Source organism: Antechinus flavipes, chromosome 4, assembly GCF_016432865.1.
Source record: "Antechinus flavipes isolate AdamAnt ecotype Samford, QLD, Australia chromosome 4, AdamAnt_v2, whole genome shotgun sequence".
Lineage (NCBI taxonomy): Eukaryota > Metazoa > Chordata > Mammalia > Dasyuromorphia > Dasyuridae > Antechinus > Antechinus flavipes.
In genome coordinates, this window is record NC_067401.1 from 312,853,931 (window position 1) to 312,867,072 (window position 13,142).

Below are 13,142 nucleotides of genomic sequence, written 5' to 3' on the forward strand. Positions count from 1 at the left end.
AAAATTCATTCTGCTGACTAACCCTAATGCCCATAAAGTCCCTACTAGGCCCCTGTCCAGATATTAACCTTAGTGAATAAGAAATTAGAAGCTTTAGTGGTGATTGATTTTGAAGGAGTAGGGAAAAGAGAAGAAAAAGAAGACAAAAGCCTACATTTATAATGTTTGGAGATATGGTGCCAATCTCATCCCCTATCTTTCTTAGAAACATTTTTTAAAAACTCTATAAATCATACATACTATCAATCAAAAAAATGTTAAATAGTCCTACTGAGAGATGAGGTCATAAATTAAGGACCTTTCCATTATTTTCTTAATATAATTAATTTTAAGAAAAGATGTTAAGAATCATTTCTTCATATTTAACTCTACTGCCCTTCTTTAGAATGTCAAACCAACCATGTCCAACTTTATTTTTACATCACACAAAAATACTACTTAACATAAATATACTTAGGACAAAGTGATTTATACCAAATCATGATAGACTATTAAGCATTCTATAAGACTATTTTTTAAAAGGTCACAAATTATACATTCTTTATTTCTAATAAATCTGTGCTCTAATGAAAACCTGTGATCTAATTTCTCGGCAAGTTTAATTATGATGCAAATATAATGAATGAAACTCAAATTGTCCCCAAAATGATTCATTGCAAATGTTTTGAAAAATATTTTCTTATGCTCTGAAAAGAACTGACAAGGCTAATTGTTTCTTCATTATCATAAAATAACAAATTAATAAGCAAGTTTAATATTAATATGTATATATTCCTTGCTAATTTAAATCAACTTATTCCTTTGAAACCTACTACATAGTATACCTACAACACAAATTTAATATTTCACTCATGTGGGAACTTCCTCCTTCAATAGACATTACAACCCACTGATATCTGAGTAAATAGTCAAAAAGACCTGGATTAAAATTCTACCCTAGACACTAACTGTGCGACCCCAGTCAAGTCACTGAATCTTTGTTCACCTTAGTTTCCATATCTGGAAAATGAGGATAATAATAACATCTACCTCTTGGGCTGGTTGTGAACATCAAATAAGATAATAATTGAAAAGCATGTAACATGGTGCCAAGTAAATAGTAAATTCCATAAAAATGATGTTGTTGTTTAATACTCTTCATGACCCCATTTGGGGTTTTCTTGGCAAGAATACTGGAGTGATTTGCTATTTCCTTCTCTAGTTCATCATACAGATGACGAAACTGAGGTGAACAGGGTTAAGTGACTTGCCCAGATTCACATAACTAGTGAAGTCAAATTTGGACTCAGGACCTCTTGACTCTAGAGCCAGAGGTCCATCTACTGTGCCATCTAGCTATCCTACCTAACTACCACCTTTTATTATTATTGTTGTTGTTGATGATGATGATGATGTCTTCTCAAATGCAGCAAAAAGAAAAAAATAACTCCAAGTGCCTAACCCCCTAGTAATAAGACTCACTGAAGCTTGTTAGTTTGGAGTTTTGACAAACATACAGTCTACAGCTGGATCTGTATTCAAGATGTTTCCAGCTTTTGTAGAACATGAGAAAACTTGTGTCCAAGTAACATTGTAGGTTTCTAAAATGTAGGGTAACATGTCACAATGACTTATTAGAGGTTTCTGTAGAGATGATACTGAATATACACAATAACATTTGGGTATCTCATCAATAATATGATGATTATAAGCTCAGCAACAGTAAATACTTAACAGCACTTCTTCAAATACAATTCCTTTTTTTTTTTCCTCTTTGTAAATTGTGTAATTTTGTTGTTGTTGTTGTTATCAGTTGTAACCTGCCTGAAAGAAATTATCTTGGCTGGGTTATTTTGCTTCCTTCCAAGCTGGGGAATTCTTGCAAAATGAAGTAAGTACTCTGATGTTCTGTAACAAAATATTTTTTTTAAGTTAAAAAAAAATCTATTTTAGGAACACAAGTTTTCCCCATTGAATTTTCTTTTACCATTAATCTGCCAAATACCTAAGAAGAAAAGCTCATCTTTCCAAATCTGTAGATGCTGAAGGGACAAAATGGCTTATTCTACAAGTATATAGAAAATAGTAAATGTAACTTTTATTCTGACAATTCTTATTTTAAAATCTTCTCTGCTAAAAATGTCACTGCTAATGGGTTGACCCAGTACCCAACAAGCATATTTACAGTGAATGAAAAAACAACAAAAAATAAAACTGTTTCTTCCTCTTGTCTATTTCCCATATAACAATTGAGAAAAGAATGCTAGTTCTCATCAACAATAAAGTGGTATCACTGCGCGAAATTTTCTGACCATGTATCTATTCTTGCCCAGTTTCATGGGCCTGTTAGTACTTTCTTGTCTAAATAATAACGATAATCATTCAATGAATTTACTGAGTCATAACTTTATGGTGATAGTTCAATCTGACAAATGTAACCACCTATGACAAAACTAGGTGATGGAGAGTATCAAGGAAAAAAAGTCCCCACTCTCAAGGAGCTTATATTGTATCAGATACAATATGTACATAATACAAAATAATTTCACTAATATCAGAAAAATTCTGATAACTGTGGGGATCAGGAAGGCATAATGCAGAAGGTAGCACTTGGGTTGTCCTTTGAAGGAAGCCAGAGATGCTGTGATATGGCAGTAAGAAGAGAGTGCATTCTAGACATGAGATTTTTTAAAAATTATTCATCTAGATTCATTTTAAATGGGTATTGTTTAAAAAGTAGATAAATCCCTTCAGATACCAAAAATTTGCCACCTCTACATTCAAAAGAATGTACCACCACATTTAAAGACATTCCAATAATGATACCATTATTCAAAATATTTCCAAAGCTTCTTAGTTGGAGTTAAATTTATCACTTCCTCATAGGCTCATTGAATCACAAATAAAGGGCTGGAAGGGACCTTAAAGACAATTTTGCAGATAAGTGACATGCCCAGGGTCATGTGGCTAGTAAATGTCTATAATGGGATTTAAATTCAAGTGTTCCTGATTCCAAATGATGTTGCCTCTAATGAGACTATTTCAAACAAAAGAACTCAGTGTGGGTGTAATGGGAAGAACCCAGGATTTATAAATAAAAATCTGACTTCTAATTATGATCTTGAGAAGTCAAATGATTTTTCAGTCATTTAACATCTCTGAATTGTGCCTTCTGCCACACATTTATTGTGAGAGTGAAAAATCATCATGTATTTAAGGTAGGTCACAAAAATTGCAAGAAGTTTTTCTGTTAAAATAAAATAAAGTATGATGTTAAAAAGAAATTGGTCAGATTTCTTTTGTAATCACAATGTGTACTATTCAAGTAGTACCAAGCATCTTACATTTAGTTCCCAGCTGTTCCACAAAAGTATCTCAGGTTATAAAAAGTATCAACTAGTCAGGCAAAAATATTTCTATACTAGGAAGAAAGAATAAATAATAAGAACGTTCTTTACACTCATATGTAACTGATATAAGATTCCTCATCCATAGAAGTTGAATATTCATGTTTATTTCATGAGCACAATAGGCCTCTGCTAACACAGGTAAAATCTTTGAAGTCTTGAAAAGTCATGCTAATAAATAAGGGAAAAAAAATTCCTTGGAGTTACTCAATGGTGATTCAGCTTCCTTTGGTTTTCTATGATTGAATTACGTTTCAAAAAGTTTTAATATTTATAAAATATTAAGCAAAGACTGAGGCAGGGACTAGAAGGGAGAATAAAGAAAAGAAAATTGTGACTTTTCTATCTTCAATATCCTTGTTTTTTTTTTTTCTGTTCCTTAAATACTAGAAAAAATTTTTCTAGTATTTAAGGAACAGAATTAGAAACATTATAAATGTTTCTTTTCTTACTACTTTCTATATATGTTTGCAATTTTCCTTTTTTGAACTGAGGAGGAAGAGAAGGGTCACAAAGGGAAACCACAGGATATTGATTGCCTAGATGGGCACAACCAAAAGAAGAAAATAAATCAATATACTCATTACTTAAAAACAGTAAAGATAGACATTTCACTATTGAAATGATGATGGTCATCAGATATATAGGATATTTTTTTTAACAGTATGGTTTTAAGTTTTGAAAGGGAAATATTACATTTTACTTATACTACATTATCTTTGAGTAAACAAAAATGTTTACTTCTAAACCAAAATTAATAACAACTAAAGTGACATGTTCATTTCAAACTCAGCCGCTTGTCCCTTTGATCAATGACTTCTTGTCAGCTGAAGGCAATTGTTATTTCCTAATTGAAGGAGATGTAGGATTCATTTTCAAATGAAACTTCTAAGATAAAATAAATATTGACTTACAAGTTTTATTTTTTTCTTCCATCCTTGCCAAAGGACCTACCATATTAACATCTTTTTTAAAAAGCAACCACAAATAATCTGTAGTTTATTTTGCCAAAATTACTTTGTATTATCATGTTTCTACCTGTTATATGATATTTCCCCTGAGAATATGCACACACAACTCAGAGACTGGTACTGTTTCAATTTTGTCTTTGTAATTCCAACAAATATTGCAATGTCTTAGTACATAGGCATTTCATAAACTTTTAGTAAATTAGATATTTCTGTAATAGTCAACCCATCTGACCTTCAAGGTATCTCTATTGGTCTCAGGTAGAAGAATGACAAGGAGATTCAAAGCTTGGAGTTGGTGCTTCTTGGAAGGGAGATCTGTCAAAAGAAGAAACATGCCTGAGCTCTGGAATTTTCTTTTTTGTTGTTGTTGAAAAGAAAAATTAATTTTAGGTCAAACATCAATGGGAATATAGAGCACAGAACAAGTGAGCAGCAATGCTTGTTTGGAGATTATGTCTGGGAGTGGATGAGTAAATGCAGCTGCTTCTGCAGAGCTTCCCTTCACGTTGGATGCTCACTTCCAACTGTTAGCATATGACTTAAATGCCTTCTGTTTCTAAGCACACAGCAGTGCTTTTTCAGACATCTAGGTTCTGTGAGAGTAACACTTGTTATTGAAGAAAAGGTCAGACCCTTTCTTCATCTGGCACATGACAAAGAGTCTCTCAAACTTAACATTTTGGTAATTAAATTTTTATAATTAAAAATGTGAAAGATTTTTGCAGACCAGGACAGGCCAAACTTACCTGTTTGTTTTAATGCCAAATCATCAAAGAACATCTTAATCCCATTAAGTTCAATTGAATAGGTTCATATTAAGGCTAATAGCCATGGTGCAGTAAGGGAGGATAGGAAAGCAGCATAGGGTAAATACTGATCATTTTCTGTCTTTATCCTCAAACCCTTTCAGAGATATGTATTCAGATGCCTGGGATCGCTGAGCTAAAAAAGCAAGCACATTGTTTCCCAGAAAGTGCAATATTAGATGAAACATTAAAGCTAATAGGTATCCACAAACAGTGACTTACTAGTATAAATAATGTGCCAATAGCAAGCTAACTAATGTCTGAGTTTAGGTTTTCTTTTTTTCTTTTTTTCTTTCTTTCTTTTTTTCTTTTTTTTTTTTTTTTTTTTTTTTTTTTTTACTGAGGCAATTGGGGTTAAGTGACTTGCCCAGGGTCACACAGCTAGGAAGTGTTAAATGTCTGGGGTCACATTTGAACTCAGGTCCTCCTGACTTCAGGGCTGGTGCTCTATCCACTACACTAACTAGCTGCCCTGAACTTAGCCTTTCAATAATCATAAGGGATGTATGGTTATTCAGAGACCATAGTTACGTTGGAATTTTACAACATGAAGATGCAGAATAGTGATAGTACAATAAAGAGGCTATTGTGAAATAAATACAGGTCTGCCCTAAATTATAGCTATCAAAGTATCAAAGATGTGTGTGTGCATATATTCATATATATGCATATATTCATACATGTGTATATATGTATATGTTATACACACATATATTAAACCTAAACTATTTAAAGAAAAATGAACAAATTTAAAGAGTATTCTTGTAGAGAGGTGTCATAGCACTGGATAAAAAGCTTGTCTAAGAGTAAGCATGAACTGGATTTTTTTTTTTTTTTCACAAAGTGATCCTGGACAAATCACTTAACTCCTCAGTGTTCTAGGCAACTCTATAAGACTCTAATTTGCAAAGAATTTACAGACATATTAGGAAAGGAAGCTTCTTAGTGAGATCATAGGTCTAATCCTTTTACCCCCATCTTCTTCCTGTATTCAAGTGTTCTTGGGGGTTATACCAATATACTAATACCATCAGCCTAGCCTACTGACTTATCTTCCTAACTGGTATTTTAGCTCTTCTCTCCTTTCACAATACTTTCTAACCCGTCACTTTATGCTTCATGTTGCTTCAAGGCTTCTTTTTTCAGGTGACATTATTGTTCCGGGAACAATCTTTAGGTAGTTCCTTAGTTCCTCTGGAATAAACTTCAAAATCTAGTTTCTCATTCAAAGTTTTCCATAAACTCACAGCAACCATTTTACCAGCTTTCTTTTCTCTCTTTTTCTTTCTCTCTCTCTCTCTCTCTTTTCTCTTTTCTCTCTTTTCTCTCTTTCTCTCTTCTTTTCTCTCTCTCTCTTTTTTCTCTCTCTCTCTTTCTTTTCTCTCTCTTTTCTCTTTTTTCTCTCTTTTCTCTTCTCTTTTCTCTCTCTTTCTTTTCTCTCTTTCTTTTCTCTCTCTTTTCTCTTTTTTTCTCTCTCTTTTCTCTCTCTTTTCTCTCTCTTTCTTTTCTCTCTTTCTTTTCTCTCTCTCTCTTTTCTCTCTTCTTTTCTCTCTCTCTTTTTTCTCTCTCTTTCTTTTCTCTCTCTCTTTTCTCTCTTTTCTCTCTCTTTCTCTCTCTCTTCCTCTCTCTCTTTCTCTCTCTCTTTTCTCTCTCTTCTCTCTCTCTTTCTCTCTCTCTCTTTCTCTCTTTTCTCTCTCTCTCTTCTCTCTCTCTCTTTCTCTCTCTCTCTCTCTTTTCTCTCTCTTCCTCTCTCTCTTTCTTCTCTCTCTCTTTTCTCTCTCTCTCTCTCTTTCTCTCTTTTCTCTCTCTCTCTTTTCTCTTTTCTCTCTTTCTTCTCTCTCTCTTTTCTCTCTCTCTTTCATGCCTTCCTTTTTAACATCTGTTCAATCTTTAAGGGCCAACTTAAAATGCTACCACTTTCAAGAAATTTTCCTGGCTCTTCCTATTCAGTAACAATCGTCCCTCTGTTTCTTCACAAATTTCAGGTAGTACTCAGCCAGAGTATCTACTTTGTATTACTTTGAAGCATAGCTTTTATTAATGCAGCATGAGATTTACTAGACTAAAGAACTATATCTAATTCAGTCTGCCTCCAAACCCTGGCACAGTACTACACACCCCCATACAACTTCACTGATCACATAATAAACATTTGTTGAATTGAATGAGAAAGAAATTTCCAAGACAGCACCACATGCTTATGGATCTGAGAGAAAGGCTTTCTTATCTCAGTACTGACCTGAGAGGTCAGTTACTCCCTTATTCCTCAATTCTTTCTGATTACAGTGGAGACAGAAGCAACATGTGGGCAATCCCATTATTGGCTCAATGTTGCCAGGAGAGAGACACTTAAGAACTACTGTGAGCACTAACTCAAAAGTTCCCTGAATCCAGTAAACACAAAACCATGAGGACTTCAAGTAGAATGATCCACATCCAAGAGTGAACAAACAACATGCCTAAATCTATGCCTGTGCAGGCTGATTTCAAAAGTGTATCAGTCATGACAATCTGGCAGACTTTCTCACAAAGCTTACTGATTTTATGATAACTGCTAAACCCACAGCATATATACTTTTCCAATAAATGTTTCTTAGACTCCTTGGCAGGAAAGTGAAGTAGAATATAGGCATCTTATGTAGTTCATTCAATCATAAAGAAATGTGAAATTGCTGGGGATTCTTTGGTGTACAAGTATGCTATGTTTTTTAAATAGCACAATATAAATCTGAATAGGAAGAAGATATATATAACTTTGATCTCTATTTATTTTGGACCCAGTAACCCAATATTTGCATTAAATCCATTGAGATCTATTTGTTTGGGTTCTAACAAACTAATATTTCAATTGGATTTTTGGAACATATGTAGATCATAGAGGTGTTTCATGTGCTTTATTTCAGATCATATTTATTTGGGTACAAAACAGAAATAATTATTTTTTTGCAGCAAAGTTAACACTTGTGCTTTCAGGAATGTTGTGGATCTCAATAGATCAGTTTTTGTTGTTCAGTTGTTTTTCAGCTCTAAACAACTCTTTGTGACCCCATTTGGAATTTTCTTGGCCAAAAAGATATTGGAGAGGTTTGCCATTGCTTTCTCCATTCTATTTTACAGATGAGGAAAGTGAGAAAAACAGGGTGAAGTTACTTGCTCAGGATCACACAGCTAGTAAATATCTGAAGTCACATTTGACACAGGAAGATAAGTTTTTCTGACTCCAGTTCTACCACTCTGTCACTGTGCCACCTAGTTTCCCTAGATCTCTAACCAAATATATCTTCCTAATCATTCAGCATACAATCAACAACAAAGATGGCCCTGCTCCTAAGAACATAAGATTTTCATTCACAAAAGTCTGTGTCATCAGGAAGAATACTACTTACTCTGTACAGCCTGAAAAGCTTTGAGATATTCTAGACTGAGCAATGGTTGAGGGAGTTCTCTAATGAAAAGTTTCAAAAGACTGGCCGCATCATGCTGCTTGACGCTTTCCCAGTTAAAAGTTCCTTCATAAAACTTTGCTTCCAGTTCTTGGCAAAGGTTCTGAAAGACACAAGAACAAAAGTGAACACCAAAACCAAGTTTTGTCCTGCTAACAGCTTTGCATATTTCATATATCACAGGAGTTTCTTTTTACAGAAAACTAAAAACATTACAAGTTTCACTGGCTACCATATCAATATAGTAACAATCAGATCCATAAACCAAGATCAGATGACACTATTTTAATTTTAAGAATTAAATTTTAAGACTCAGTTCAAATCCCACATTCTTCTCTGAGAGTATCTCTCATTTACACTGCATGTATCTTGTTGGTACATAATGGTTTGTTTTGTTTTGTTTTGTTTTTTAATCATTGTCTCCTCCATTAGAGGGTGATCTCTTTGAGAGCAGAAAACCTAAGTTTGTTTTTCCTTCTACATCTAATACTCGGTATAGTGCTTGGCACCCAGTAAGCTGTTAATAAGTTTGTTGACTGACTAAATATACTTCCAACATAGCAAAAATAGGGTTTTTACTAGGATCTTCAAAAATGACAAGTAGCCAAGATAACAAGGGAAAAAAAGGAAAGTCTTAAACTTTAGGGTCATTTTGTAAGCTCCTATAAATGTGCATTAAAAAAATATTCACTTTTCAACAGTGAGGCAATTCAGACCACTTCCAATGGTCTTGTGATGAAGAAAACCATCTGCACCTAGAGAGAGGACTGTGGGTGGATAACAACATAATATTTTCACTCTTTTTTATTGTTGTTTTTTTTTTTTTTTTTGCATTTTGTTTTTTTTTCCTTTTTTTCTTTTTTTTTTGATCTGATTTTTCTTGTATAGCATATAACTGTGGAAATATGAATGGAAGAATTATACTTGTTTAACATATATTGGATTACTTGCCATCTAGTGGAGTGGGTGGGGGAAAGAGAGGGGAAATATTTGGAACACAAGGTTTTCCAAGGGTGAATGTTGAATTTTATCTATGCATGTTTTGAAAATAAAAAGCTTTAATAATTTAAAAAAATAAAATTTCATTTCAAGAAAAAAAAAGAAAAAATATTCACTGAAAAATACATAAAGGAGAATCAGTAGAGAGTAGTATAATATGAATTGGTCTTAAGTCAGGAAGACCAGGGAATCTACTGCCTGAGACACTCATCACTATGCAAACCCAGGAAAGTCATTTGTTTCTTTCAGTGTTCTGAATAATACTACAACTATAAATAGCAGAGCCTTTACAGGTATTTAGTGTTTCATCTGACCAAAGATGATAAAAGCATAAAATACAGGATAGTTTTTAAATAATAAAAATACAGTCTTTGTTGTGCCACAGTTCTCTTTTAATGTTCTGACTTAGTTTCTCTAATTGTCTTATTCAGTTACTCTGCCTCAGGTTATTACCATTCCCCCTTAATGTTAGGATAAAGTTCTTAAATCTTAGACCTTAGGCTATAATCATTCCCTCTTAATGTTTGATGGGATAAAAGTCTTTATCCATTTTAGACATCATTAGAATATCAGGAGCCTCTCTAGTACCTCCCATTATATGTCATCCTGGGTTCCTCACTCCATTATGTCATCCTAGGTGTCTCCCCTCATTAGGTCAGCCCCATCCCAGTACCTCCCCCATTGTGTCACTATTCTTGTTACCCTAAAAAAGAATCTTGTATCTGACATTCATGGCTGCATTCTTTGAGACAATAGTCTCATTCAGTCCTGGGACCCCAATAAATCTCTCCCATTTAATAAATTATTACATACTCTCTAATCTCAGTCTTGCTCATTTTCTTTGGCATTACATCTTTAAGACAATTTCATTTTGAAAACACAAAGAAAGTATACATATAACTAGATTTCATAGTCAAGTTTTATATCTAAAAGTAAAAGAGGTAGGTGAATGTTCAGTAGAGATAAATGGAAAACTAAATAACATGACAAGTGAGATTTTATAAAGTCCATACATTTAACTGGTTTAAATGTCTTAGGTGGTAGATGACAAAAGAGTTGAACCTTAAGTTCTAGTTATTTAATTCCAAATAGAATGAAAAGTAATTAGTTAATTATCTCAAAGCCATTGATGAATTTAATTAGGCACACTATTTTGATACTTTTATTTAGAACTATTAATAATACTACTAATACTAATTTCAACATCTACCATTTGCTTAGAATACCAAGCTTCTAAAGGGAATATGTAGGGCAGCCAGTAACCAACAGTTGATAAAATGCTGGGGCTGGAGTCAGGAGAATCCGAATTCAAATCTAGCATCTGATACTTATAAGCTGTGTGACTCTGGGTAAGTCATTTAACCCTGTTCGCATCAGTTTCCTCATCTGTCAAATGATCTGGAGAGGAAATGGCAAACCACTACAGTATCTTTGTCAAGATAGCCCCAAATGGGGTCATGAAGAGTATGGCATGATTGAAAACAACTGAACAACAAAATGCAGGAATTATATATTTGTTATAAGGGTTTTATTTTTGTTTTCCAAATAACAATCCTTTATATACTTAAAGTAGTTATCTCTCTCCCATTTGTTCTTCTCTAGGTTAAAAAGCCTCAGTTCCTTCAGTGAATTCACACATGGCATGACAGTGAGAATATTTACCATCCCGGTTATGTCTTAAGGATATTATCACTGCTCTTCTTAAAAGTATTCGAAACTGAATACAATTCTTCAGAAGTTTTCTGTCCAGAACTATCATTTCCTCCCCTATTCTGGATACCTTCAACCTAGGACTGCATTAGTTTTTATGACTTTGATTATCAGATAGTCTCATGAAAATCCCACATCTTTTTTCAGAAAAACTATCTAGACATGTTGTACTAAAAATAGACTTTTTGAACCTAGTTATTCTTAATTAATTCAACTCTTATTAAAGTCAGTTCAAAGACCCAGGCTATCTACATATCTTGGATCTTGAATCTGCCAACCAATATATAGATATCATCTACAAATGTCTTAAGCATGTCACCCATTCCTTTACAAGTCATTGATTTAAAAAAAAAAGTTAAATAGCATAGTGCTAAATATCTTAGGGTGATACATGAGAGATCTTTCATATATCTGTGGTGATGCATAGGAAAGAACCTTGCAGTGATTATTGATGACTGCTCTTTGAGTACAACTCTTCAACCACTTGAAAAATCTACATAACTTCACTAACATCTAGTCCGAAGTTCTTTCATGCTGTGCACAAGAAGGGTAAGAGAGACATCATCAAATACTTCACACAAATGTAGGTCAACTATTTCTACAGGATTTCCTTTATCTACCAGCTTAGTAACTTCATCAAAATGGACCTGCAGCTAGTTATAGTACAGCATTTTTTTTATGCTAATTTAATATATCTCAAAAAGAAAGCCTCAGTCAAAAAAATGAGAGCAAAACAAGAAACAAGTGAAGCTAGCAAACCATTTCAGTTAGGAGTTGAAGGGGGAAAAAAATCAACTAAGCACTTAGCATCCTATCTTCATAGATTTACAAAAGACCAGCTGCTGCATAATTTGGTTTGTGACAAGAGGCTGGGTAGATGGGTTGAGCCAGCTGAATCCATTTAATTGGCCTTTCTGGAAATTACACTTGGTTTAGATTGTCCTTTTGACAGATTTCCTCTCCCAGGAATCACACCTTAGATGCAGCGTTCTGCATTGAAGCAAATGCTCCCTTATCACTCTGCTGTTAGTTGGCAATCACTCTTTATCAGCGTGGGCACTGATGCATTGTGAATAGCGAACGAAGGCACTGTACTGCTGTATGAAGAGATAACATACGCGCACATTACCTGTTTCTGAGGGAGTGTTTCTATTAAGCAAATGCATTTCTCAACAGGACTTGAACTGATCTCAGAATCACTCTTAAGTGTGTCACTTGCCAGGTGTAGGAACTGCATTAGTGCTTAACAAGTATGGGACAATGACAATTTGTTTAATATATAGAGCTCCCAAATCATTTGCAGGGGTTGTATAAGCTTCAGAAGAGAAAGGCTGGGAATAGTGAATAAGTACATTAAGTTACTGTGTGATTAGTTCAGAGCAAGCCTTAAAAAAAAAAAAAAAAAAAAAAAAAAAGTACCACAGTGGAGATCACAATGTAACTTGGCAAATGCCAAACTGGCAGAAGCTAATGTTCTAAAATGAGGAAACAAGTCAAAATAAATCAATGAAATGCATCTGCAGCTAGGAATTTACACAAAACCTTTCTAAAATGCATCTGGACTCTGGCTCTAGGCCTAGAAGCATCCTAACTCAAGATTTAGAGCCTGAAATCTTCACTGTTGCAGCAAAATGGCCTGATCTCTATTATCCTTATCCATAGTATTCAATCTTTCTGCCACCTCCATCCCATTCCACTAGTGGCCCCCAAAAGCTAGAACAGACATCCATCTCATTTCCATTTTACAGAATTCTTCTCTTCCTTCATGATTCAATACAAACATATCTTGTCATGAAGCCTTTCCTAACTAACTTATATTTAATTCAG

General features: G+C 34.0%; 1 protein-coding gene across 1 annotated transcript in view; it reads right to left on the reverse strand.

Annotated features, from left to right (window-relative positions):
* ARHGAP18 (Rho GTPase activating protein 18) overlaps positions 1–13,142 on the reverse strand; it is a 161,749-nt gene that overhangs the window by 26,177 nt on the left and 122,430 nt on the right. Inside the window, exons 9-10 of the mRNA XM_051997720.1 lie at positions 8,550–8,709; positions 4,590–4,672 (exon numbers count right to left, since the gene is read on the reverse strand). Coding sequence (XP_051853680.1) covers positions 4,590–4,672; positions 8,550–8,709 — 243 coding nt within the window. The remainder of the gene's footprint in view (positions 1–4,589; positions 4,673–8,549; positions 8,710–13,142) is intronic.